The 25,927-nt window shown below is 38.6% G+C and overlaps 1 protein-coding gene across 1 annotated transcript in view; it reads right to left on the bottom strand.

Moving 5' to 3' along the window:
- Positions 1-25,927, bottom strand: part of nell2a (neural EGFL like 2a) — a 123,395-nt gene that overhangs the window by 87,970 nt on the left and 9,498 nt on the right. The window contains exons 3-5 of the mRNA XM_082160652.1: positions 22,177-22,327; positions 14,626-14,799; positions 4,737-4,833 (exon numbers count right to left, since the gene is read on the bottom strand). Coding sequence (XP_082016778.1) covers positions 4,737-4,833; positions 14,626-14,799; positions 22,177-22,327 — 422 coding nt within the window. The remainder of the gene's footprint in view (positions 1-4,736; positions 4,834-14,625; positions 14,800-22,176; positions 22,328-25,927) is intronic.

The following is a 25,927-nucleotide window of genomic DNA, read 5'->3' as shown; positions in this document are numbered from 1 at the left end:
GAAAGCCAACGTCCTGGATATGACGGAAATGAAACGACAGATATCTGCGATGTGTGTATGCAAATAAGGGACAGAAACACGCTTTTGTTTTTTTCTGGAGTGGTTAAGCTTTAATCAGCGTCTCCGTGGAGACAGAAGCAGGGGCGGAGTGAGAGAGATCGTCAAGAACTGCAAACGACCTCCAGCCTCACATCTGACAATTAACTCTGGAGATATTTAACAACCTGAAGACACTTCAGATCTCAAAGAGGCTCGATGACACTCACAAACAAATACACTCACTCACTCACATACACACATTCACAAACACATACTCACTCACACACACACTCACATACACACACATTCACAAAAACACATACACTCACTCACACACATACTCACATACACACTCACATACACACACACACACACTCACAAAGACACACACTCACTCACACACTCACATACACACACACATTCACAAACACATACACTCACTCACTCACACACACTCACATACACACACACACTCACAAACACATACACTCACTCACTCACACACACTCACATACACACACACTCACAAACACATACACTCACTCACACACAAACTCACATACATACATACATACATACATACAAACTCACAATCACAAACACTCACTCACACACACTCATACATACACACACACACTCACAAACACATACACTCACTCACACACACACTCACATACAGGGGCGTCGGACTGGGGGGATAAAGGGTACCGAGTTCCCAGGGCCCGAGGCAGGGGGGGGCCCTTAGAAGTCAGTTTTCTATACATACATATACATGCACTAACATTTGTATAGCATTTATGTACAAATAAAAAAGTTCCTGTGCAAAACTAAACTTGTAGTTAGGCACTGGTTTGGTATAAAAAAGTCATTTTCATGCTGTGCAGGGTCCCACCACCCCTCTCGAATGAATGTAAATGGTACGACCCGCAGGTCAGGTGCTTCTGCTACTACAGACCCGCGGTGAATCAGTTGATGAGAGACAGGAGGAGCTGGAGTGAGCTGTGATAGGAACTAGGAAGACGGGGGAAGAGTCATGTTTTTCCTTAAGAAAGGAAAATAAGGGGCTCAAAAACGAAAAGAAAAGAAGATTAAAGAGAGAAAGGCAAATGAGGGCAAGCAGTTGCTCACTCAGTTTTTTTTAAAAGAAAGGTGAGCTCCAAATGCATCATCGAGCATTGACATTGTTTTAACATAAATATCTACTCCAGGTAGAATAGCATACATTTATGTTCGTACTCTGTTTGAATAATATACCAATACTTTATAGCAGTGATGGAGGACTCGAGTCCTGGACTCGGACTCGAGTCCGACTCGAGTCCCTATTCTCTGGACTCGAGTCCGACTCGAGACTCTATTCTCAGGACTCGTGACTTGACTTGGACTCGCGGACTGATGACTCGTACTTGGACTCGGACTCGAGGATATATAAAATCGGACTTGAGCATTCATCAAATGAATGACGTTGGATGAAGTTTCTGACTAAATAGGTTTTAAAATTTGATATAAGATGTTACACTTTTCCTGTTTTGGGCTCCAAGACCGGACGGGATCTCTTTTTTTCCTGCATTTAAGAACGAGCAGAGAGAAAGCCCCAGCCGCGCGCGCGCTCTCATCGTCTTCAAAAAACACGAGCGGTGCTCCCTCCTCTAATATTAATCAAAATCAATTGACACGATAGTAAAAGGTCGGAAGACCGAAGTTTCACGTAGATCATTCAGAGATTTTTTCTCCTGAATTACCGCGAGGTGTGAATTGTGCAAAAAAAAAAAAAAAACCTTTGCCTTATCTTCTCTGAAAAGCGTTCCGCACATTCACCTGACATTAGCCACAATTTCAATAAACGAAAAGACCTATCTAGTGATGACATGTTTTCTGTGTTGACACAAATCTTGTCCTGCCCTAAACTGCCGAGATAATCACACAAGGCTTTAATTTAATTTTATCAATCAATAAATTCCTCTTGAAACAAACTTTGTTGTATTATTTTAATTTAATACTGTGAAGCTGCTTTGATACAATCTGTATTGTGAAAAGCGCTATACAAATAAACTTGACTTGACTTGACTTGACAAGGCTACACGTCCATTAATGACACGTCCGATTCGCGAACTAATGACTCCTTTGAACGATTCACTTTAATGAATGGTTAAAACAACTGTCCATCTGTCCAACAACGAACTCACGAGACGTCTGAATCGGTGTATAACAAATCGGTAAACACTTTACAATAATGTTCCATTTATTAAACTCTAGTTAACTACATTAGTTAACATTTAGGCTAATAAACTGCACTTCTACAGCATTGTTAATGTTAATTTTAACATTTAGCCTAATAGCCTACATTATTGAAATCAAAAGTTTTTATTTATATTTATTTATATTGTATTTATTTATTTATTTAATATTTATATTTGTCAACACAGTGGTGTCATTTTTGTTTAATGTAGACCCTCTTTTATAATTATATCAGCTCTTTAAAGGTGCCAGATTAGAGAAATGTAGGCAGTCTTGAAATATAACACAGTCACTCAACCTTGATGACTCGACTCGGACTCGAACACTGGGGACTCGAGACTCGACTCGGACTCAAACTCAGGTAATGGTGACTCGACTCGGACTCGACTCGGTCTCTTCATTGGTGACTCGGACTTGGACTCGGACTCGAACACGGGGACTCGAGACTCGACTCGGACTCGACAGTTGGTGACTTGACTACAACACTGCTTTATAGTATCACACAGGGATGCAAACAGCGCGCTTTTCGGCGCCTCGCGCTTTTTTCACGTCAGTTTGGGTGACAAAGTCATCTGAGGCCATTCCATAGCTTAATGTGAGGGACAGATGTCGTGTTACATCATTAAAGTTTACGGAAACTCGTTTTCCCTCCTCTGCGGCTGTCAATCTCCATTCAGAAACAGCTAACTAACGTTATTCAAACAGCGCGCGCGCCTCTGTCGGTTACAGCAGGATGCACGGTAAAACTCTCTCCAATATGATATATTAACATTATAATGCTTGATCTGTAGAGAAAAGGCTGTGGATTTGCATAAAATGACTTTATTTTGTTGGAGTTTGTTGCTGTTTTTAAACGACTCGCTACCGTGTGCCTGTTAGATCACAAACAGCACAAAGACTATGAATCGGCATCAAACGCACAATAACTGGAATTTAAAACTGAAGAAACAAATGATCAATAAACTGTTGGACGGATAAACACTAGGATTTGTGTGCTCGACATGTCTTCGCTTTGTGCCGTGAACTTTTAAATGCACACTTGCTGTGACTCCATGTCGCTTTGAGCACATCATTCTGCACCCGCGATGCGCATACGCGCTCTGTTTTGAAGCGTTTCATATTATCATGGTTTTGCGCACTGAAAGATTATTAAAAGCCTATATTTTTTTATACCTAGCCTGCTCAATGCATTTAAAATAAGCATAATTTAATTGTGTATTATTTCTGTGTAGTGTAGCGTAGGCTATATAAATACACTTCTAAATTCTTGACATTAATATATAAATATAAAATTGAGAAATGTATGATTGCCTAATTGAATTTTATACTAATAGTACTAATAGCAATTTGTTTTTATTAACGTGTAGATTTGATAAAATTACTGTGCAGATTTTTTCAAGAATTACTTTTTGCTGCTGATTTATAGGCCTACACTCAATAAGTTTAATAAAAATACATAATAATACATTTATGTAATATTTAAAGGTGTTAACCGTAATCTTACACTGCAAAAATCAGATGTTTACATGAAAACACTGTATATTTCCCTCCGTTGTCAAAATCTAACACCCGCAAAAACACAGATCGTTAGCGCCTATTTTACCGCATTGCTATGCAAATTAGCTCGCGCACGCTCTTACATTAAGTACAGAATTGTTCTCAGTTTAATGCACATCTTAATGATTGAAAATGACTAATTTTAAAAACGTAATTCAAAGACTGAATGTCTAGTTTGGCGGTTAGTGTACCCTGTGATTCTATAGTCTGCATTTATTTTAAACAGACAAATAATCATCAATTAACTTGTACTTTTGACAATAAAACAAAAATATATTAATCAGAGTGTGGCTTATTTTGTTTACATTTGAAGTGTTTTTATGATAAAAATGCAATACCCCACCCATTGGTATCACTATGGTATTTGGTACGGGGGCCCAGCAAGATGGTTTGTACCCAGGGCCCAAAATTTGGTGCTACGCCCCTGCTCACATACACACATACACACTCACAAACACATACACATACACACACACACATACACATAGACTCACTCACTCACACACTTACACACTGTTTGAAATCCACAATAACCACAATAGTTTTTATATATGTATCATCAATAAATACTATACACTACACTATTTAGTAAATCTACTGTTTACTTCAGCGAGCGTCCGGCATGACTCCAGCAACACAAAGCTCACGGGTCTGACTCTTGCATAAACAATGCATATATTGTGTGCACTGTAAGATCAGGGCGTCTGGCAAATGCAGAAAATGCTATTTTGCATTTTTAATCCATCTTTTTAGTCAGTCTGATCAAATAACGAGTGAAGAAAGAAGGGAAGGGTGAAGTGACAGTGCGTCGCATGTTTCCTCTGCACACAGAAAGCCTCAGGAAGAGAAGCAGCCTCTGTGTTTGTGACGAGTCGTGATTCTCCTGTGGGATGAGGATGAAATACCTTGAATAAGCCATGAGCGCTGTTTCTCTGTCCGACCCAGAACGACGTGTCTTCCGGGATCTCCATCAGAGGAACAGCCACCACTCGCTCGTAGATTCTGAGAGGAAAAATCACAATAAACATCAAAATATCAGAACCGGCAGCAGCGAAACGGCAAGATTCTTGACACCAACTTCAACACCACTGGCAGATTCTTCCTGTTTATTTTAAAACAAGTGAAAAATATACACTTACTGTATATCCGAGATTTAAAACATATGAGAGCCTTACTAGTTTATGCTGTGTTGCTTCTCAAGTACATGTCTTGTTTCAAGGCTCTTTAGATATTTTCAATGGAAAACATGTCAAAAAAGACTCACGAAGAAGTGGTTTTGCAGTGCGTGTCATTATGTGCACTACAGTATTGCAGTGTAGTCAAGTAAGTGTAGTCACAGTATTGCAGTATTGCAGTGTAGTCAAGTAAGTGTAGTCACAGTATTGCAGTATTGCAGTGTAGTCAAGTAAGTGTAGTCACAGTATTACAGTATTGCAGTGTAGTCAAGTAAGTGTAGTCACAGTATTGCAGTATTGCAGTGTAGTCAAGTAAGTGTAGTCACAGTATTGCAGTATTGCAGTGTAGTCAAGTAAGTGTAGTCGCAGTATTGCAGTATTGCAATGTAGTCAAGTAAGTGTAGTCACAGTATTGCAGTATTGCAGTGTAGTCAAGTAAGTGTAGTCACAGTATTGCAGTGTAGTCAAGTAAGTGTAGTCACAGTATTGCAGTATTGCAGTGTAGTCAAGTAAGTGTAGTCACAGTATTGCAGTATTGCAGTGTAGTCAAGTAAGTGTAGTCACAGTATTGCAGTATTGCAGTGTAGTCAAGTAAGTGTAGTCACAGTATTGCAGTATTGCAGTGTAGTCAAGTAAGTGTAGTCACAGTATTGCAGTATTGCAGTGTAGTCAAGTAAGTGTAGTCGCAGTATTGCAGTATTGCAATGTAGTCAAGTAAGTGTAGTCACAGTATTGCAGTATTGCAGTGTAGTCAAGTGTAGTCGCAGTATTACAATATTGCAGTGTAGTCAAGTAGGTGTAGTCGCAGTATTGCAGTGTAGTCAAGTAAGTGTAGTCACAGTATTGCAGTATTGCAGTGTAGTCAAGTGTAGTCGCAGTATTACAATATTGCAGTGTAGTCAAGTAGGTGTAGTCGCAGTATTGCAGTGTAGTCAAGTAAGTGTAGTCGCAGTATTGCAGTGTAGTCAAGTAAGTGTAGTCGCAGTATTACAATATTGCAGTGTAGTCAAGTAAGTGTAGTCGCAGTATTGCAGTGTAGTCAAGTAAGTGTAGTCGCAGTATTGCAGTGTAGTCAAGTAAGTGTAGTCACAGTATTGCAGTATTGCAGTGTAGTCAAGTAAGTGTAGTCACAGTATTGCAGTATTGCAGTGTAGTCAAGTAAGTGTAGTCACAGTATTACAGTGTAGTCAACCTTGCGGTAGGACTGAGGCCGTACTATTTGGCAAGAGAATTTTCTTATGTGATAGCGATAACGGTGTATATCCCTTGTGATGGATTTTTCAATTAATCAACTTTAATTAATCAACTAACATTTGTTTTTCTTGCAGGATCGACATTCATATGCTTATAAATGTTTCCAAACTCATTGGGGGGAAATTTGTGACTTTGAGTTTTGTGTGTGTGTGTGTAAATAACAATCAAGGGAAGTGAAGCTAGACAGATGACTAGTTCTCAAACCTTGTGATAAGTAATCACAAAATAAGAGTTTGCTTGTGCCAGTGACAGAGGGAAAAGGTTGGGGCTTTTGAACCAATGGAACCAATCATATTGAAGGTGACATGTTAGTCTTATTTGTTTTCTCGATTCTATAAAAACTGTTGTATTCGTGTTTTCTGGTGGGATTCTCAATGGAATTTTTCTGAGATCCTCTGACCTTGCTTCTTGTGAGAGATTCCCTGAGAACTGCTCGGGAAGATCTCCTGGCCGTGATTAAAGCATTTAAAGGACATTTGCTGAAGTCTGTTTGTCGATTATTCCTGCGCAGGAAGCTAGTTTAGGAAGCTAGTTTAGGGGAACAAGTTAGTTAGGTGACTATTATTGAATGGGGACGTCTATTTGTAGACGAGACCCAGATAGACTAAACGTCGACAGTAGACGTTCGGGGACGTTGATTTGTAGACGAGACCCGGATAGTTAGGTTTAGGGAAAAATCTACCACACCCTCCTTCGGCCAATGTGACTAATGCTTGTGAATATATAAATACTGTGACAGCCAGGATACAGTAAAAATATCCCCAATCACTGATTACTATCTCTGGTGATTTTCACCAAGTATCTCTACATAATACTCTCCCCACGTTTACTCAGTATGGGGACTGTGAAACGAGAGACAATCAAATCTTGGACTTGTTTTATGCAAATGTGAAAGAGGCTTCCTCCATTGGGACGATTGGATCATAATCTCTTTTACATTAGGTCTGTTTACCCTTTGACTAGTAACCAAAAGTCCAAATCATAGTCTCTGCTGCACCAATTCAACTGATATAAATACTAGTGTAGAACATTGCATAGAAACCGTGTCTATTCCTCGTTTAGTGAGATCAAATAATAAATCTAATGCAGGATCTAGGAAAAATCTAATTGTTATTAAAACAGAAAATGTTGCTATTAGTAAACAAAAACTATTTCTAAAGCTAGGTCTTCTAAACATTAGATCACTCACACCTAAGGCAGTTATTGTAAATGAAATAGTCACAGATAATAGCTTCGATGTACTTTGCCTTACTGAAACCTGGCTTAAACCAAATGATTATTTCGGTATTAATGAGTCTACTCCTCCTGGATACTGTTATAAGCATGAGCCCCGTCTGATTGGCCGTGGCGGAGGTGTTGCAACCATTTATAAAGATATTCTAAATGTTACTCAGAAAACGGGTTATAAGTTTATTTCATTTGAAGTACTTGTACTAAATGTTACGCTCTTAGATGTTAGAAAAACATCCCTATTATCTCTAGCCTTGGCTACCGTATATAGACCGCCAGGGCCTTACGCTGATTTCCTAAAAGAGTTTGCAGATTTTCTCTCAGACCTATTAGTCAATGTCGATAAAGCATTAATTGTTGGAGATTTTAACATACACGTAGATAATCCAAATGATGCGTTAGGAGCTGCGTTTACAGATTTATTAAATTCATTTGGGGTCAAGCAAAACGTCACCGGACCAACTCATCGTCTTAATCATACACTCGATTTAATTATATCACACGGAACCGATCCAACCGATATAGATATCATTCCACAAAGTGATGAAGTCACTGATCACTACATGGTAACTTGCATATTACGTACTGCTGTAATATGTCATGCGGCGTCGCGTTATCAACCAGGCAGAACAATCCTCCCATCCACCATAGATAATTTCTCAAATTGCTTATCTAATCTGTCTCAGCTGCTGCCTGAACCCAAACAAACAGATGAACTAGAAGAACTAACTAGCACTATGAGCACCATTCTCTCTAGAACATTGGATGTGGTTGCACCTATTAAATTAAAAAAGGTCAGAGAGAAAAATAAAGCACCATGGTATAACAATACTACGCATGTTTTAAAGAGAGAAACCCGTATTTTAGAGCGTAAATGGAAACAAACTAATTTAGAGGTCTTTAGAATCGCGTGGAAAGACAGTATGTCACGTTATAAAAAGGCCCTAAAAGCTGCCAGGGCTGAGCACCTCCGCAAACTAATAGAAAACAACCAAAACAATCCAAGGTTTCTATTTAACACCGTGGCTAGACTAACAAATAAACAGACGTCACCCGAACAAAATATCCCGTTACAGTTCAGTAGTAATGATTTCATGAACTACTTCACTGAGAAAATAGAAAGCATCAGAACCACAATTATAAACGTTCAATCTTCAATCGCGCCTTACAATTCAGCTTCAATTATCACCCCGAAAGAACAATTACAGTGCTTTACAACTATAGAACAAAAAGAGTTAAATAAACTTATCACTTCATCTAAAACAACAACATGTTTATTAGATCCTATACCAACTAAACTACTGAAAGAAGTGTTATCTGTAGTGGAAGAGCCTCTCCTCAATATTATTAACTCGTCTTTATCTTTAGGCCATGTTCCAAGAACATTTAAACTGGCAGTTATAAAACCTCTCATTAAGAAACCACAATTAGATCATAATAATCTAGCAAATTATAGACCCATTTCAAATCTTCCATTTATGTCTAAAATATTAGAAAAAGTGGTGTCCGCTCAACTGGGCTCTTTCTTGCAACAAAATGATATCTATGAAAAGTTTCAGTCTGGATTCAGACCGCATCATAGCACTGAAACTGCGCTCGTTAAAATCACAAATGATTTACTTTTAGCTTCTGACCAAGGCTGTATCTCAATACTAGTTTTACTTGATCTTAGTGCTGCGTTCGATACTATAGATCACACAATACTCTTAGATCGACTACAAAATTATACTGGTGTTCAAGGACAAGCACTAAGCTGGTTCAAATCATACCTATCTGACCGCTACCATTTTGTCTATTTAAATGGAGAAAAATCGATCATAACTCCAGTAAACTATGGAGTGCCGCAGGGATCTGTATTAGGCCCCCTGTTATTTTCAATATATATGATGCCACTTGGAAATATTATAAGGAAACATGGAATTAGTTTCCATTGTTATGCTGATGACACTCAAATATATATTTCATCACGGCCGGATGAAAACGCTACATTTTCCAAATTGACAGAGTGTGTTAAAGATATAAAAGATTGGATGACGCGTAATTTTCTTTTATTAAATCCAGACAAGACAGAGGTAATACTTATCGGTTCAAAAAACCGCCCACAAAACCTCGCACAATACAACTTTAACATCATAGGATGTCCTGTTACTTTATCCTCTACAGTAAAAGACCTGGGTGTTATACTCGATTGCAACCTGTCTTTTGAAAATCATATTTCTTATGTTACAAAAACAGCCTTTTTCCACCTTAGAAACATTGCTAAGCTACGTAATATGCTATCAGTTTCTGATGCAGAAAAGTTAGTTCATGCATTCATGACCTCGAGACTGGATTACTGTAATGCTTTATTAGCTGGTTGTCCTGCATCCTCAATAAACAAGCTACAGTTAGTCCAAAATGCCGCCGCTAGAGTTCTTACGAGATCAAGAAAATATGATCATATAACACCGATTTTATCATCACTGCATTGGTTACCTATAAAGTTCCGTATTAATTACAAGGTATTGCTACTGACTTATAAAGCCCTAAACGGCTTAGCTCCAGTCTATTTAACGGATCTTCTATCGCCCTATAATCCATCGCGCTCTTTGAGATCACTAAATTCAAGGCTTTTGGTCATACCTAGGATATCCAGAACCACCAAAGGAGGGAGAGCATTTTCACATTTGGCTCCAAAACTCTGGAATAGTCTTCCTGATACTGTTCGTTGCTCAGACTCGCTCTCCCAGTTTAAAACTAGATTAAAGTCGCATCTCTTCAGCCAGGCATTCATATAATCCTACAGTTCAAACTACAATCCGGCCTCTATCCAATGCCAGAGGAGAACTGGCCCCCGACTGAGCCTGGGTTCTCCCAAGGTTTTTTTTTTTCTCCATTAAGGCACCTGATGGAGTTTTAGGACACCATTAGGTCACTTGATGGAGTTTTTCGGTTCCTTGCCACTGTTGCCTTTGGCTTGCTCAGTTGGGGATATTTTGGGGATATTTAATTTAATTTTATCAATCAATAAATTCCTCTTGAAACAAACTTTGTTGTCTTATTTTAATTTAATACTGTGAAGCTGCTTTGATGCAATCTGTATTGTGAAAAGCGCTATACAAATAAACTTGACTTGACTTGACTTGACTTGTTTATGTGCCGGTTGTGAGGAAGCAACCGCCAGTAATAAGAACAGTTGAGATTTGGTCTGATTCAGTCTATGAAGCATTATCGGATTGTTTTGAAACAACTGACTAGGTTCTGTGCAAATCACATGATGAGGACATTGATAGCTTAACTGAGTGTATTACAGATTATATAAATTTTTGTGTTGATAACACATTACCTACTAAAAAGATCAAATGTTATTCAAACAACAAACCTTGGGTCACCTCTGAGTTAAGAGTATTATTAAAGGGGTGGTATAATGCCCTTTTCACAAGATGTAAAATAAGTCTCTGATGATGAGTGTGTGTGTGAAGTTTTAGCTCAAAATACCCCACAGATATTTTTATATAGCATGTTAAAGTTGTCACTTTTAGAGGGTGAGCAAAATGCACCGTTTTGTGTCTGTTCCTTTAAATGCAAATGAGCTGTTGCTCCCGGCACAGGGGGCGGAGCTTCAAGAGCTTGTAAATTTTAGGGTTGGTGATGTCACTAACCCGGGAGGAATGTGGTGTAGTCTCTACCAGCCGTTTGTTGTAGTCCTTAAAAAGCGATTTCTTTAAAAGCAAATATCTCCCTTTGCTTTGAACTTTGAGCGTTGTAACTTTGCAGATGTTGTTTATGCTCAAACAGCAACATTACACACTAACTAAAGTTAGAAAAGTGAAATCATAATCAAGCACCCCTTTAAATGAGAAAAAGAGGGCCGTTCTAGTGGGTGATAAGGATGAGCAAAAGAGTTATTAAAAGTAAAAATTAGAGAGGGGAAAGAGAGTTATAATTCAAAATGGAACGAAAATTACAACAAAAGAGCATGAGAGAGGTTTGGAAAGATCTAAATATGATGACCAGACATTAGGGCTGTCAATTTACGTTGGAAAATCGATTGCACAATCGATCGGACCAACCAACACAAGTTTTGAAAACGAAAATAGAGAATCGATTTTAACGGCCTTCTCTCGGAGCGCGTCCAGCTCGTCACGATACGCCCGCAGCGAACGCGCGTCACACAGCAAAACTGCCGGCTCTGACACACACACATAACAGCAGATTATACTTCTGGATCATGTGTCTCTTTTTACTACAAAACTGTGAATTCTGCTGGTTTTCAGACAGTCTCATGCATACAGATACATATGCGGGCTACGGTCTACAATTGCCTACGTAGGTGAAATTTGTTTGACATTTCTAATGGTAAACACAGCCATGTTGAATCCTGCAGTGATGTTTTTCATTGATGTTATGGCAGTCCACTCTGCTTATTGTTTTTCGAGAATGTTGCACTCCTATTTGTCATTGTGCACGAAACTTCACGCCAATAAATCATCAGGAATATTGCTGACTTGTGCACGTCTCAAGCGCCCTCTTTACGTTCCTCCTAATGCCTGTTAGTTGTCCGTGGATTTGCCTATATTTGGCGTTTAAAATGGAAACGTCTTTAGACATGGAAAATCGATTTTACAATCGATTCAATGAACACTTTAATGAGAATAAAGTAAGGAGATACACTGCCCCTGGTGGTCAGACGTGGGGAGATTAATTAAATGTATTTTTTAACAGATTTGATGCTGAGGTCTAATGATTGTGAACATTCTTCGCGAAGTAGAATACCACATCGCTCTTCATCACATCCACCTCCATCTCTAAGCTCATCCTTTTCTCCCCTTTATGAGAATGTTCCTGGTTTTTCAATGTCAGTTGAACAAGTAAGAAGTGGGTTAAGGAGAATTAAGATGAAGAAATCTCCAGGTCCGGATGGTATTAATCCTAGAGTCCTTAAGGCCTGTGCTGATCAGATCCGGTTCATTATATTTTTAATTTGAGTTTGCGTTTGGAAAGAGTACCCGTTTTATGGAAGACATCACGTGTAGTGCCCGTACCTGAGTTAACAAACCCCATGGAGTTCTCGCACGATAGGCCAATTGCTTTAACAGCACAGTTAATGAAGGTTTTCGAGAGACAGGGTTAAGTCAGGATTGTGTGTTGCAGAGGATAAACTACAGTTTGCTTATTAAGCTGGTGTTGGGGGAGATGATGCACTTATATGCACCTCCTGCATAAAGGAGACTTAAGTCATTTAGAGACCCTGGACAGCACAGTCAGAATTACATTCTTTGACTTCTCTAGTGCATTTAACACTATTCAGCCTTCACTACTACAAAGATGGAAAATGTTGGAGTGCATCAGAGTATGGTGAACTGGATAACTGATCATCTCTCTAATAGACCACAGTGTGTGAGGACGCAGGACTTGTGTGTCTCGGGTAGGGAAGTGCAGCACTTGGGTTCCCTCAAGGAACGGTTTTAGCACCATTTTTGTTCACTTTTTATACATCAGACTTTCAGTATAACTCTAAATCTTGTCATCTCCAGAAATGTTCTGATGATTCTGCAATAGTTGGCTGTATAACGGACCATGATGAGAGGGAATATAGGGAGCTAATAAAGAGTCTCAGGCTAAACGCTAGTAAAGGTCCTTGCACACTGAGTCCGAAATTTTCGCTTGCGTTTTTTCGTTTTCATGATTCGGTGGCTCTGAATTCTCAAAACACCATTCAAAATGCTTGCTACGGATGTGAAAAACGCAGAAAATCGAACCTGATTCGGAGTTTCGGAGGTAGTGTGCAAGCGTGATTGACATAACGTGAGGTCGTATTTATTTTTTAACGTGCGAAAATTTTGGATGCGAATTTCGGACTCAGTGTGCAAGGGCCTTAAGACGAAGGAAACTGTGGTTGACTTTAGCAGACTTCCTCAGCAAGCAGTACCAGTTAATTTACGAGAGTCAGAAGTTGAGATTGTAACAACTTACAAGTATCTGGGTGTATATTTGAACAACAAGCTCAACTGGTCTGACAATACGATGCAAGTTTATAAGAAGGGTCAAAGTCGTATTCATTAGTTAAGAAACTCTTTGGGGTTTGTCATGTCTATTTAAGACCTTCACTGACTCTATAGTCTCATCTGTGATCTTCTACTCTGTCACATGTTGGGGAGGGGGACTGTTGGAAAAGGAGAAGAATAAGTTCAATAAACATATAAAGAAGGCAGGCTCTGTTGTGGGGAGTGTGTTACCCACCTTACAGGAGATAAAATGATCAGGAAACTTTCTCTTATGATGAATCATGATTGTCATCCTCTTAATGAAATAGCTCAAGCTTTTTTGAGTACCTACAGCTCAAGATTAATTCATCCACGCTGTTACAAGGAGCGTTTTAGGAAGTCTTTTTTTCCAACCGCAATTAGATTTTACAACCAGTGTTATACAAGATAAGACTATTTTTTACTCGGTTGTATATAATCATAATGCTTTGAGAAATTGATACTGGAGAACAAGACTTGTTGCTGTTGTGAATGTTGTTTATGTTTTCTGTTTATTCATTGTGTTGTTGTGCAGCTGTGACATGTGCATTTCTCCCTGGGGGATTAATAACGTTTATCAAATCAAAATTAATTTAGATGTTACCATTTTTAGGTTACCATTTTTTATTCATCATTCATGCCCATTTACACACAAGTTAAATTGTACAAGTTAAGCAGCAACAGCATGTGCATGTTATACTGATTTCTAAAGAATTTCTACTCTAAAGAACACGAGTCCCCTGTCAGATGGTAAAGTGTGACACTGTTTGGTTACATATAGCAATATTTCGTATTCTGACAATCTCTGAATTTAACGGCAATGTTCAAGTCAAGTCACCTTTATTTATATTGCGCTATTCAGAGATAACAGAAAAATAATGCAACAAAGTTTGTTTCCAGAAGAAAATAGCGTCACAGTCCAGCTTAAGTAAGTTCAGTGATGGTTAATTTTTGTTGTAAAAAAGTTATTAATTTAGTTCATTTATATATATATATATATCCGCTCTGGAGAAAACCGTGATGTCATCGTCCAGCTCAGTTCAGTTCTCATATAATGGTGTCAATGCAGGCAGATCAATTTTATTGTTGACTATTAAATCAGAATATTAAATCATTAAACATCAGTGTACCTGTTGCAGTCTACATAGAGCGCCACATGTGAAGCGCTGATGGCCACGGAGACTTTGTGCCACTGGTTGTCGGCGAGAGTGTAGGGGAAGATCTCAGTGTACGTCTGCTGGCCTTTGGTCTGGAAATGAAGACGCACTTCACTCTTCTGTCCGCTGCTCTCCAGCTCCAGCAATCTGCACAAACACACAGTCAATAGTTGCATCCCAAACGATCCACTTTACACTATACTAGGGATGCACCCATATGAAAAATTTCCCTAACACATTTTTGAATGTAATTTCAGAAATACTATTTTGCTTCTCTTGTAATTGCGCGAGTTATTCTCATTTAGAGTTGTGAACTTGCCTGCAGGAAAGTTGCAACTTTCTAGAGTGTTGTTTAATGAAATTTCGGTAGCACTTTACTTAAAGCCTTTATATATACAGTATAATGCATTTTAAAAAGTATTTTTAATGTAATGCACGATTTATGCATTGTAATGCACCTTATAATGCTTTGTATGATTATATGAATAATTATAACCTCAGTCATAATACATTATAGTACTTATGTTACGCCTTTAGAAAGTATAATGCATTAAAACACACGATAAACAACCAGTTTCAGATTTAACAAGGAATCTGCACATTTTATAATGCATTTTAACTGATTATTTATGAAAAGATATAATGCATTATAATGTAGATTATGAATAAATTTATAATGCATTACACATAAAGGCTTTAAGTAAAATGTTACAGAAATGTCTATTACAATTGCGATGTTAACCATGAAATTTGACCCCTGTTATGTCAGTATTACCCATTTGAGGGTATTTATGTTTACAATTATGCATTTGACAGATGCTTTTATTTGAAGAAGCTGCATAGGCGTACATTGTTTTCAGTTCATGCATGTGAATTTTGCTGCGAATTGAACCCATGATCTTGGCGCATGCTCCATCCTCTACTGTAAAACATTTTTAGTGAAATGTATTGAATCCAATTCGGACATAGAACATAACGCTCGTATCCAGAATTACATAATACAAGGGTTAAGAAGAGCTGTGCCGTCAAAAACAAAGCAACACCCCGGCAACCGCCCACCTCTCCATGCCATTGTGCTAGGAGAGTTTTGCAAAGACAAGCACCGCTCACATTTCCCACCAAATGTGCAACTATACTTCATAATTTGTTCCTACTAAGCATGTGATTGACAGCAGAAGACACAGCGGGATCTCTGACACGCTGCCAGACCAGCAAACAAAGGAGCTGTGTTGCATATTTTGCAGCATCTGCAAATAAAGCGGTCCGCACACAGGCCCCTGAGGCACACCAGCGGTTCACGCTCGTCTCTAACGACCTGAAATGCATCAAACTTTCCAAATGTCCTCCGTAACAATATCCCAGGAGATTCCCATCACATGCTGACCAGCACTGATTCTGGCCACAGTAAAACATGAGTGCGAGTCCTCGTGGAGAGACTGTGCTTTTGTTTTAAGCACCGCGGGAGTCTGACTTTTATATAATATTAAGCAAAACCATAGTATTTTGTTCAGCATATGGCCGAAAGCTCATATCTGATTGGCCTGCTGGATTTATTTTGCTGGACAATGAAAAATATCTGACTGCTCTTAGTCTGGTCTGCATTTTTTGCCAGTGATTTGAATAGATTCATATGATTCATATACTAAGTATATTTATACTAAAAATCAAAGGTTTGGGATCATTGCAAATGTTTATGTATCTAATCCGCTGACCAAAGCTACATTAATTGATCAAAAATACAGTAAAGACAGTATTATTGTGAAAATTTACTAATATTAAAAAACATTTTCTATTTGAATATGTTAAAATGTAATTTATTCCATGAAATATAAAAGTTTCTGCAGCTTAATATTTTTGTGGAAACTGCGATATACTGCTTTTCAAGAGTTTCGGGTAAAAAAGAAAAGAAACAAAGAAAGAAATGAATACTTTTATTCAACAAGGACACATTAACGTGACGGTAAAGACATTTATAATGTTACAAAAGAATCTTTTTCAAATAAATGCTGTTCTTTTGAAATTTCTATTTATCAAAGAAACCTGAGAAATAAAATATATCACAGTTTCACACAAAAATATGAAGCTGTTTTCAACATTGATAAATGTTTCTTGAGCATCAAATCAACATTTCTGAAGGATCATGTGACACTGAAGACTGGAGTAATGATGCTGAAAATTCAGCTTTGATCACAGGAATAAATTACTCTTTACAATTTATTTACATAGAAAACTTATATTATTTTACATTGTAATAATATTTCAGAATTTTACTGTATTTTTGCTCACATAAAAGCAGCCTTGGTGAGCAGAAGAGACTAATTAAAACTGATAATTTATGACAGCTTGGCTCATTTGTGTATCAGACTCCACCTGTCGTGCTGGATGTTTGTTTTTGTGTGCAATAGATATTTATTGTCCTTAATTTTACACATTCAATTCAGACTACAAACTTACAGCTGAAGCCAAAGCATGGTTTCTCCAGATTGAGTAGGAAACACCGGACGAGCTAAACGCTCCTTCACATTGTAATTCCTCAGCGCTGCACGTCTCTATTGAGGTTTACTTGAAGGGGGAAGCGTTAATGGGGAAAGCTGCCAAAAAGTCATCAGCCCGCCTGTGCAGACTACCAATTTTTATTTCCTATTCCTTGCAGAAAAATCCTCACGCTTGAGAGCATTATTTGAGAGAAGCCAATTACAGATACGCAGGTTTTGATTTATCTACAAACAGGGACCTAATGAGTTCTTTTCCTCTCGCCTTGTTCTTCTAGTTCCAGCTGCAGAGAAAGGGAATATCAATACCAGTCCGAGTCTCCCGATGTCAGAGCCACCTGCTTTATCGACTCCACGTACAATGTAATTAACATCTTTCACAAGGCCCCTATTATGCGCTGACTTCAATAAACACAGTTCAACGAGCACAATTACAGTGAGGACAGAGTTGCTTCGGTTCTGAGGCCGTGTCGTGATGTTGTTGTCTTCCTAGAAGCAAATATCGTGTTCTTTTCAAATACGAGATGCTCATCTAGAGAAAACTGCTGACCTGCCGACCCTCAGAACAGATGCTGACTCCGAAACGAATCTCAAAGCTAAATTGGCCGCAGTAAGAGCCGTTTTCTGTCAGGATTTAAAGTTCAAGCTCTCGAGGGCAGAGTTCAATTTCTTTTCACAGTTGGGAAAAATAACGTCCATCAGGACATTCAAACATGCTCTCCTAAACTATCTATCTGTCTGTCTATCTATCTATCTATCTGTCTATCTATCTATCTATCTATCTGTCTATCTATCTATCTATCTATCTATCTATCTATCTATATATCTGTCTATCTGTCTGTCTATCTATCTATCTATCTATCTATCTATCTATCTATCTATCTGTCTGTCTGTCTGTCTGTCTGTCTGTCTATCTGTCTATCTATCTGTCTGTCTGTCTGTCTATCTATCTGTCTGTCTGTCTGTCTGTCTGTCTGTCTATCTGTCTATCTATCTGTCTGTCTGTCTGTCTGTCTATCTGTCTGTCTGTCTGTCTGTCTGTCTGTCTGTCTGTCTGTCTATCTATCTGTCTGTCTGTCTGTCTATCTATCTATATGTCTGTCCGTCCGTCCGTCCGTCCGTCTGTCTATCTATCTGTCTGTCTATCTATCTATCTATCTATCTATCTATCTTTTTATCTATCTATCTATCCATCTATCTCTTTCTGTCTATCTGTCTGTCTGTCTGTCTGTCTGTCTATCTATCTATCTATCTATCTATCTGTCTGTCTGTCTGTCTGTCTGTCTGTCTATCTATCTTTCTGTCTGTCTGTCTGTCTGTATCTATCTATCTTTTTATCTATCTATCTATCTATCTGTCTGTCTGTCTGTCTGTCTGTCTATCTATCTTTCTGTCTGTCTGTCTGTCTGTCTGTCTATCTGTCTATATGTCTGTCTGTCTGTCTGTCTGTCTGTCTGTCTGTCTGTCTATCTATCTATCTATCTATCTATCTATCTATCTATCTATCTATCTATCTATCTGTCTGTCTGTCTGTCTGTCTGTCTGTCTATCTATCTATCTATCTATCCGTCTGTCTGTCTGTCTATCTGTCTATATGTCTGTCTGTCTATCTATCCATACACAGTGAACTCCGAGAAAACACTACGCTTGAGCAAACAGTTTGTGAATAGGCTAAATGATGGCTGTGAAAGAGACTGTGAACACATTGAATAGGATATGTTTAGTTGGTGAATAGCATAGGCTATTTTTACACAGTAGCGATAACATTAAGCGTACCAGAATAAAATATAATATTCAGAAATAAACAGTGTAGCTGACTTACAGATTCAGCTAACATCCACAAATGAATAAGCGCAACGATTCAGGGAGCAGGATACACAGTGAACTCCGAGAAAACGCTACTTAAGCTCCGCTGCTTTCTTCGACCCTCTCTGTCTCTGGTCAGTGTGTGTGTGAGAGGGGGAGTGGCCTGCGCAGTGCTCACTCAGTGTGTGTGTGAGAGGGGGAGTGGCCTGCGCTGTGCTCACTCAGTGTGTGTGTGAGAGGGGGAGTGGCCTGCGCTGTGCTCACTCAGTGTGTGTGTGAGAGGGGGAGTGGCCTGCGCTGTGCTCACTCAGTGTGTGTGTAAGAGGGGGAGTGGCCTGTGCTGTGCTCACTCAGTGTGTGTGTGAGAGGGGGAGTGGCCTGCGCTGTGCTCACTCAGTGTGTGTGTGAGAGGGGGAGTGGCCTGCGCTGTGCTCACTCAGTGTGTGTGTGAGAGGGGGAGTGGCCTGCGCTGTGCTCACTCAGTGTGTGTGTAAGAGGGGGAGTGGCCTGCGCTGTGCTCACTCAGTGTGTGTGTGAGAGGGGGAGTGGCCTGCGCTGTGCTCACTCAGTGTGTGTGTGAGAGGGGGAGTGGCCAGCGCTGTGCTCACTCAGTGTGTGTGTGAGAGGGGGAGTGTGTGCAAGGCAATGTGTGCTTCTTTTAACGATATATATTTACGATATCTTTTGCATTTCTAATCCAAACAACACCAAACTTGGCACTGCACTTACTCGTGCCCGTAGCAAGACACCTGTCAAGTTTGAAATCCATCGGACTAACGGTTCGAGAGATATGCGAATAACAGTCACACACAGACAGACAGAAAGATGTTCCTGTAATTTATAGATAGAAGATAGATTCAAGAAACCCCGCCTTCCAAAAACATGCCAGCAAACCTCAACACATAAAAATGATTGACAGGCTGAGAGTGTTTCTGGCTCGTTTTACAAATAAAAAAAGCACAGACCATCATCTAACTGCCTCTTTTTCCCAGTTTACAGAGTCTAGTGCTGTCACAGAGACAGATGTGATTTCTCTATTTCACGGATATTATTTTGTGTGCTCTTCTCCTGCAGTTATTTTTAGCTAGTTACTCCCAATCACTGACAGTAATGCACTCACGATGGGAAACCAACACAGCTTAAATTCCCCGTGTAGCAGTTTTTCTAACAGAAAGCAACTTTATATAAAATTTTTTGCAAACTTATTTGCACGACGAGAGAGTGGTCTGTGTTTAAACAGTCTTCCTGGAGAGAGAGAGTGTTTTATTTCTGCTGAGTGCTGCTCTTAGACTCGACTCGGAGAGGAATAACTTCTAATTAGTCTTCAGGGATCTGCAGATATGGACACAGCGCAGGGAAACAGTTAATGATCAGATAAACCGGAACAACACGCTCAGGGAGGCAGAATCCACCGCGGCTCGACGGTCAAACACTAAAAATGACTCTGGAAGAGCGTCCCGGGGGAAAACTTCCTCTTCTTAATTCCCTTACTTTGTTTTGTTCAAACACTATGACATATTTAAAAAACCGAAGCATTAAGCTTCACATTCACTAAACAAACGCTTCATCCTGATTTTCAATAGTGCATCATGCTCCAAAAATGGGTCACAGATTGGGTAGAAGTTTGTTGATATTATATAAATACATGCAGAAGTGATTAATCTAACACAGAAAACAGACAGAGCAGAACAACACATGACACCTGATATGATTTTTTTTAGTCAAGTTTATTTGTATAGCGCTTTTTCACAATACAGATTGTATCAAAGCAGCTTCACAGTATTAAATTTTGTTAATGTGTTGAGTCGTCACTTGATATCAATGTAATCTCTGGATCATGAATCCCTGCTATGATGCATCTGTGACCTGAACACACTAGACTGAACCGTTTAATTAGACTTTGTATGTAGATTAACTTTTACTTGTCGTGTCTGTGTGTGTGAGCATGTACGTGTGTATGTTTTCCTAATCTTCAGTGTATTGCAGATATAATTAGTAATGTTTGCCAAGTCAAGCATCACTAGTACCATTGCTTATAATTATTGTTAAAGATATGAGCAAACAATAAAGATCTGCATGTAACTTGTCCTGTTTGTGCTGCAGACAATGCCCTAGAAACCATCCAGAACACCCAAGCAACCACCTAGCAATGCCCTAGCAACCATCCAGTACCACCATGTCAACCATCCAGAACACCCTAGAAACCAACACCCAAGCAATGCCCTGGCCACCATCCAGAACACATATAGCTACCATCTAGCAATGGCCTGTCAACCATGCAGAACACCCTAGCAACCATCCAAAACACCCTAGCAATGCCCTGGCAACCATCCCGAACACCCTAGCAACCACCTAGCAATGTCCTAGAAACCATCCAGCACCACCCTGTCAACCATCCAGAACACCATAGCAATGCCCTAGCAACCATCAAGAACACCCTAGCAATGCCCTAGCAACCATCCAGAACATGATAACAACCACATAAAAATGCCCTAGTAGTAACCCCTTATGCTCTAGCAACCGTCCAGAACATCCTAGTAACCACCTAGCAATACCTTATTAACATCCAAAACACTGTAGCAACACCTAGCAATACCTTATTAACATCCAAAACACTGTAGCAACACCTAGCAATACCTTATTAACATCCAAAACACCCTAGCAACCACCTAGAAATGTCCTAGCAGTAACCACTTAGCAATGCTCTAGCAACCATCCAAAATACCCTAGCAACACCCTAGCAAGCATTCAGCAACTTCCTGAACCATCCAGAACACCCTAGCAATGCCCTAGAAACCATCCAAAACACCCTAGCAACAACCTAGCAATGCCCCAGCAACCATCCAGCACCACCCTGTCAACCATCCAGAACACCCTAGCAACCATCTATCAATGGTCTATCAACCATCTATTAAACACTTTCACACAATGCCCTAGAAACCATTCAAAACATGATAGCAACCACCTAGAAATGTCCTATTAGTAACCCCTTAGCAATGCTTTAGCAACCATAAAACATGCCCTAGCAATGCCCTAGCAACCATCCAGCACACCCTAGAAACCACTTAGAACATTCTAGCAACATGCCATCAATCACATAGCAACGCCCTGGCAACCACCCACAACAATTTAGCAACATGGCAGTAAGTTTTGCATGAGCACAACAGAAATGTGCAGATGTGGTTGTGTCAGATGAAGCAGTGATGTTGTGATGTTGTGCGTGTACCTCTTCTCTCCATGATGGATGGACAGAATAACTCCAGAGTTGAGCTTCTCCTGTCTGAGCGTCAGAGCGATGGTGAACTCACTCTTTCCTCTGAGTTTCTGCAGCATGTGGCCAGCGGCGGCGTCCGGGACTCTCACGCTCCGGGATGGGCCTGCGGAGACACAGAGGGAATACGTTAAAGGTGCAGTGTGTAATTACACGAAGAACAACTTAGTGACGAAGCGCGTTTGTCCATTCAGGGCCACCGTAGAAACATGTGGCTGTAAGGAGACCCGCGGTGTGTGTAAAGAGAAATGCCTCATTCTAAGCTAATAAAAACATAACGGTTCATTAAGTAAGGTCTTTATACACCACTGAAAACATAGTTATGTATATGATATTGCATTTCTGTCGACATATCCTCCTCAATATTACACAATGCACCTTTAATGCTTGACATGGACATGCAGGAGATCACAGGACAGCGTTCACGGTAAGAGAAACCGCAGCATGTTCACCATCAATGATGAGCAAACAAATCACTATCAATCAACATCTGTGAAAGTAGCCTGGGGGAACATGAGCAGTGAGACACGTCGAATGTGTGCAGGTCTGGTTTTAGAGGGATAATAACCAGCTTAAACCAGTTAAAACCAGTTAAAACCAGCTCAAACCAGCTCAAACCAGCTCAAACCAAAAACAACAACTGGAAAAAAACATCTTAGACATGCACAAATATGATCATTTCTCTGAATTTATATATGCAAATAAGTATTTAGAATAACGATTTAATTATATTTAATACATTAACTTAAATATAAAATAAATTAATAATTTTAATAAATGATATAGTGAATAATAATTTTTTTTTTTTACAAATATTTTAATATACTTTTATTTTATATATATATATATATATATATATATATATATATATATATATATATAAAAGTGGTCAAATCGATTAATCGCGATTAATCGCATCTAACATAAAAGTTTGTTTACATTATATATGTGTCTGTATTTATTATATTTATGTATTTTATATATATGTCTCTGTGTATATACTGTATATATAAAGTTGGCTATATGTGTGTATATGTATATGTACACAGACACGTACACAGACACACACGCATATATATCAAAATATAATAATATATATACATATATTAATCAATAATATATGAATAAATAATATAAAAATATATAAATCTATTTGACACCACTAATATGAATACATTACATTAATGAAACATTCTTTTTTTATTTAAGATTTATTTATATATTTTAAGATACATTAATGAAACATTCTTCTGTTCTGATTTCAATATTTCATGAATTTTGCATGAACTACATTTCCCATCATGCACAAGAATGGAAAAAAACGGGGATAAAACATTATTTAGTTGCATTAATGCTAAAAAGCTTCCCATCCTATTGGTAATTGCTGAGACAGAGAGAGATCTCATGAAGCGCTTCATGATGAACAGATAAAGCGCTGTCATGTCATAGGATAGAGTGCTTTAATATTGATATATCAGGCTTGATGTGAATGTTTACAACAAATCGAAGTCGATTATGTAGATGTTGACAACTTATTAATAATCTCCCGCCGTACAGACAGACAACAACACAATAACTGAATTCCAGCACAGCTCTTCCTCTCCTCTCCCTCCTCTTCCTCTCAAACACGTGCGTCTGCCACTTCTTAATGGAGGCATCAATAAATGATCATCTCTCTCTCACACATCAGAGGCTCGCGGGACACACACACACACACACACACAGAGGCAGTGACACAGTTACAGCAGCCTGTAATGAAGACATCCTCAGATCGATGAGCTCCAGTGACTGAAGAACACCAATTAACATCCACACCAGCCAATAACCAGATCCAGATCCAGATCCAGTCTGCCGTTTAATCAGTGAGCGTCTCGTTTTCACTTCAGAACTGCCCTTCTCCCTGTCTGTCCATCGTGAGGAGCTTTCAGTCAATATCTGCAGTGAACTCAGTGTGTTAAAGCCATATATACAGAGGTGGCCACACGTATCAGAACACATGACAGATCTAAAGATATTGACTTTTTTTTGCCTCCAAAACATGATTTTATTTCATAATGTTCATGAAACATGCAGATTGTTGCTCTGAGCAAAACACATATCAGATATCAGATGATATTTTACAGTAGATCTGTCCAGTTTATTTCCCACTCGTCCCGAATGTGCTCGATGGGGTTGAGGTCCATCATTCTCAGTGATCCAGCAGACTTCGTCCGTCACAGGAAGTTCCAGCAATAGTTAGAGGAATGTTTAAGGTCGTTGTCCTCATGGACAATAACAACTGAAACCTCTTAAATATGTCAAGTGTTCTAATAGTTTTGGCCACCATCTTATATATACAGTATACATATATATTTACATTCATATATTTTCAATAAGTTTTAGTTATTCAAATTCCTCATTTATTTTTGGAGAACATTATATATATATATGTATTGTCCAAAATATTTTTTTTGTATTTACCTAAAATGCATTTTAAGATTGGAAATTGCTCCTTAAAGTACAATTTATAACATACTGTATGTTGGCATATGAATGTTTAAATAAATGTTCATTTACATATATATACACACTGCATACAGAAACCTAAAATTGTTTTATCTGTATATTTTTTCAAAACAAATTGCATTTGTATGATCTCACTGTATGATTTCTATGAACCTGTTTTATCACATTAATGATGTGAAAACAATTAAAGCACTGAATATTTAAAGCAGTGTTATTTTAGTATTAGTCATATAAGTTACATTTATTTACATTTTCCTTTCCCATATGGCAAAAAATATTATATATATAATCTGTTTTGCCATATGGGAAAGGAAAATGTAAATATAACCAAGTATGAGATCACAGTTATGTTTAATTAGATAATTGTGGTTTCAGTTAAGATATTACTTGTTTTCTGAAATTTTTTTGAAAATTAAATTAGTTTTTGCTTAAAACAAGAACAAAAGTGGAGTCTGAAAAATAAAGGGAATTTTAAAGGTAAAACCATATTATTTTTTGGACCAAATTGGCAGATATTTTCAAGCAAAAACTCCCTTAATTTCTTATTTTTTGTTGTTGTAAACAAGACTTAATATCTTCATTCATTTTCCTTCTCCAGTAAATGCATCTTGATTTAAGAACGTTTAGATATTTGTGCTGGAAAACACGACAGAAATGCTGAAGAAGAACATTTTTGCAGTAAAAAATGTTTGAGGTTATATTAAGATGTCTGACTGCAGACTTCTAAACTCAGTTTGAGACACAGTTGAGATCTCTTCTGAAACTCACTGAGAACTTCTGACAATCTGTCTTTCGTTCATTTCATCAGAGATCATTTGTGAGTCAGAATGAAGGACATGAAGAACATTTACAGGAAACTCTGAGTGTCCATTTGGAGTGAAAGCATCAGGAAACATGTGCTAAAGATAAACAGAATAATCAGTGTTTTCTTTAAACAACAGTTCATCACTGACTCACTCTCATGTCCTTCCAAACCGGAGTGACTTTCGTCAGCGGAACACAACTTTTTCATTTTCAGATCAATATTCCTTGAACAGCTTGTTATGATTTTAGAAGTCAAGTCATGCTGGTCAACGGAAGAAGCTGAACTATCCATAATGTGAAACTGTTATCGGGCAGATTTTTCATTCAGTTTGTGTGAATTATCTGATCCTTCCATCCGTGTCCATCAAGATACAAACAAAAAGAGAAAATAAGATAA

Source organism: Leuciscus leuciscus, assembly GCF_965113295.1.
Source record: "Leuciscus leuciscus genome assembly, chromosome: 25".
Classification (NCBI taxonomy): Eukaryota; Metazoa; Chordata; class Actinopteri; order Cypriniformes; family Leuciscidae; genus Leuciscus; species Leuciscus leuciscus.
This window is presented reverse-complemented; position numbering and strand designations above follow the sequence as displayed.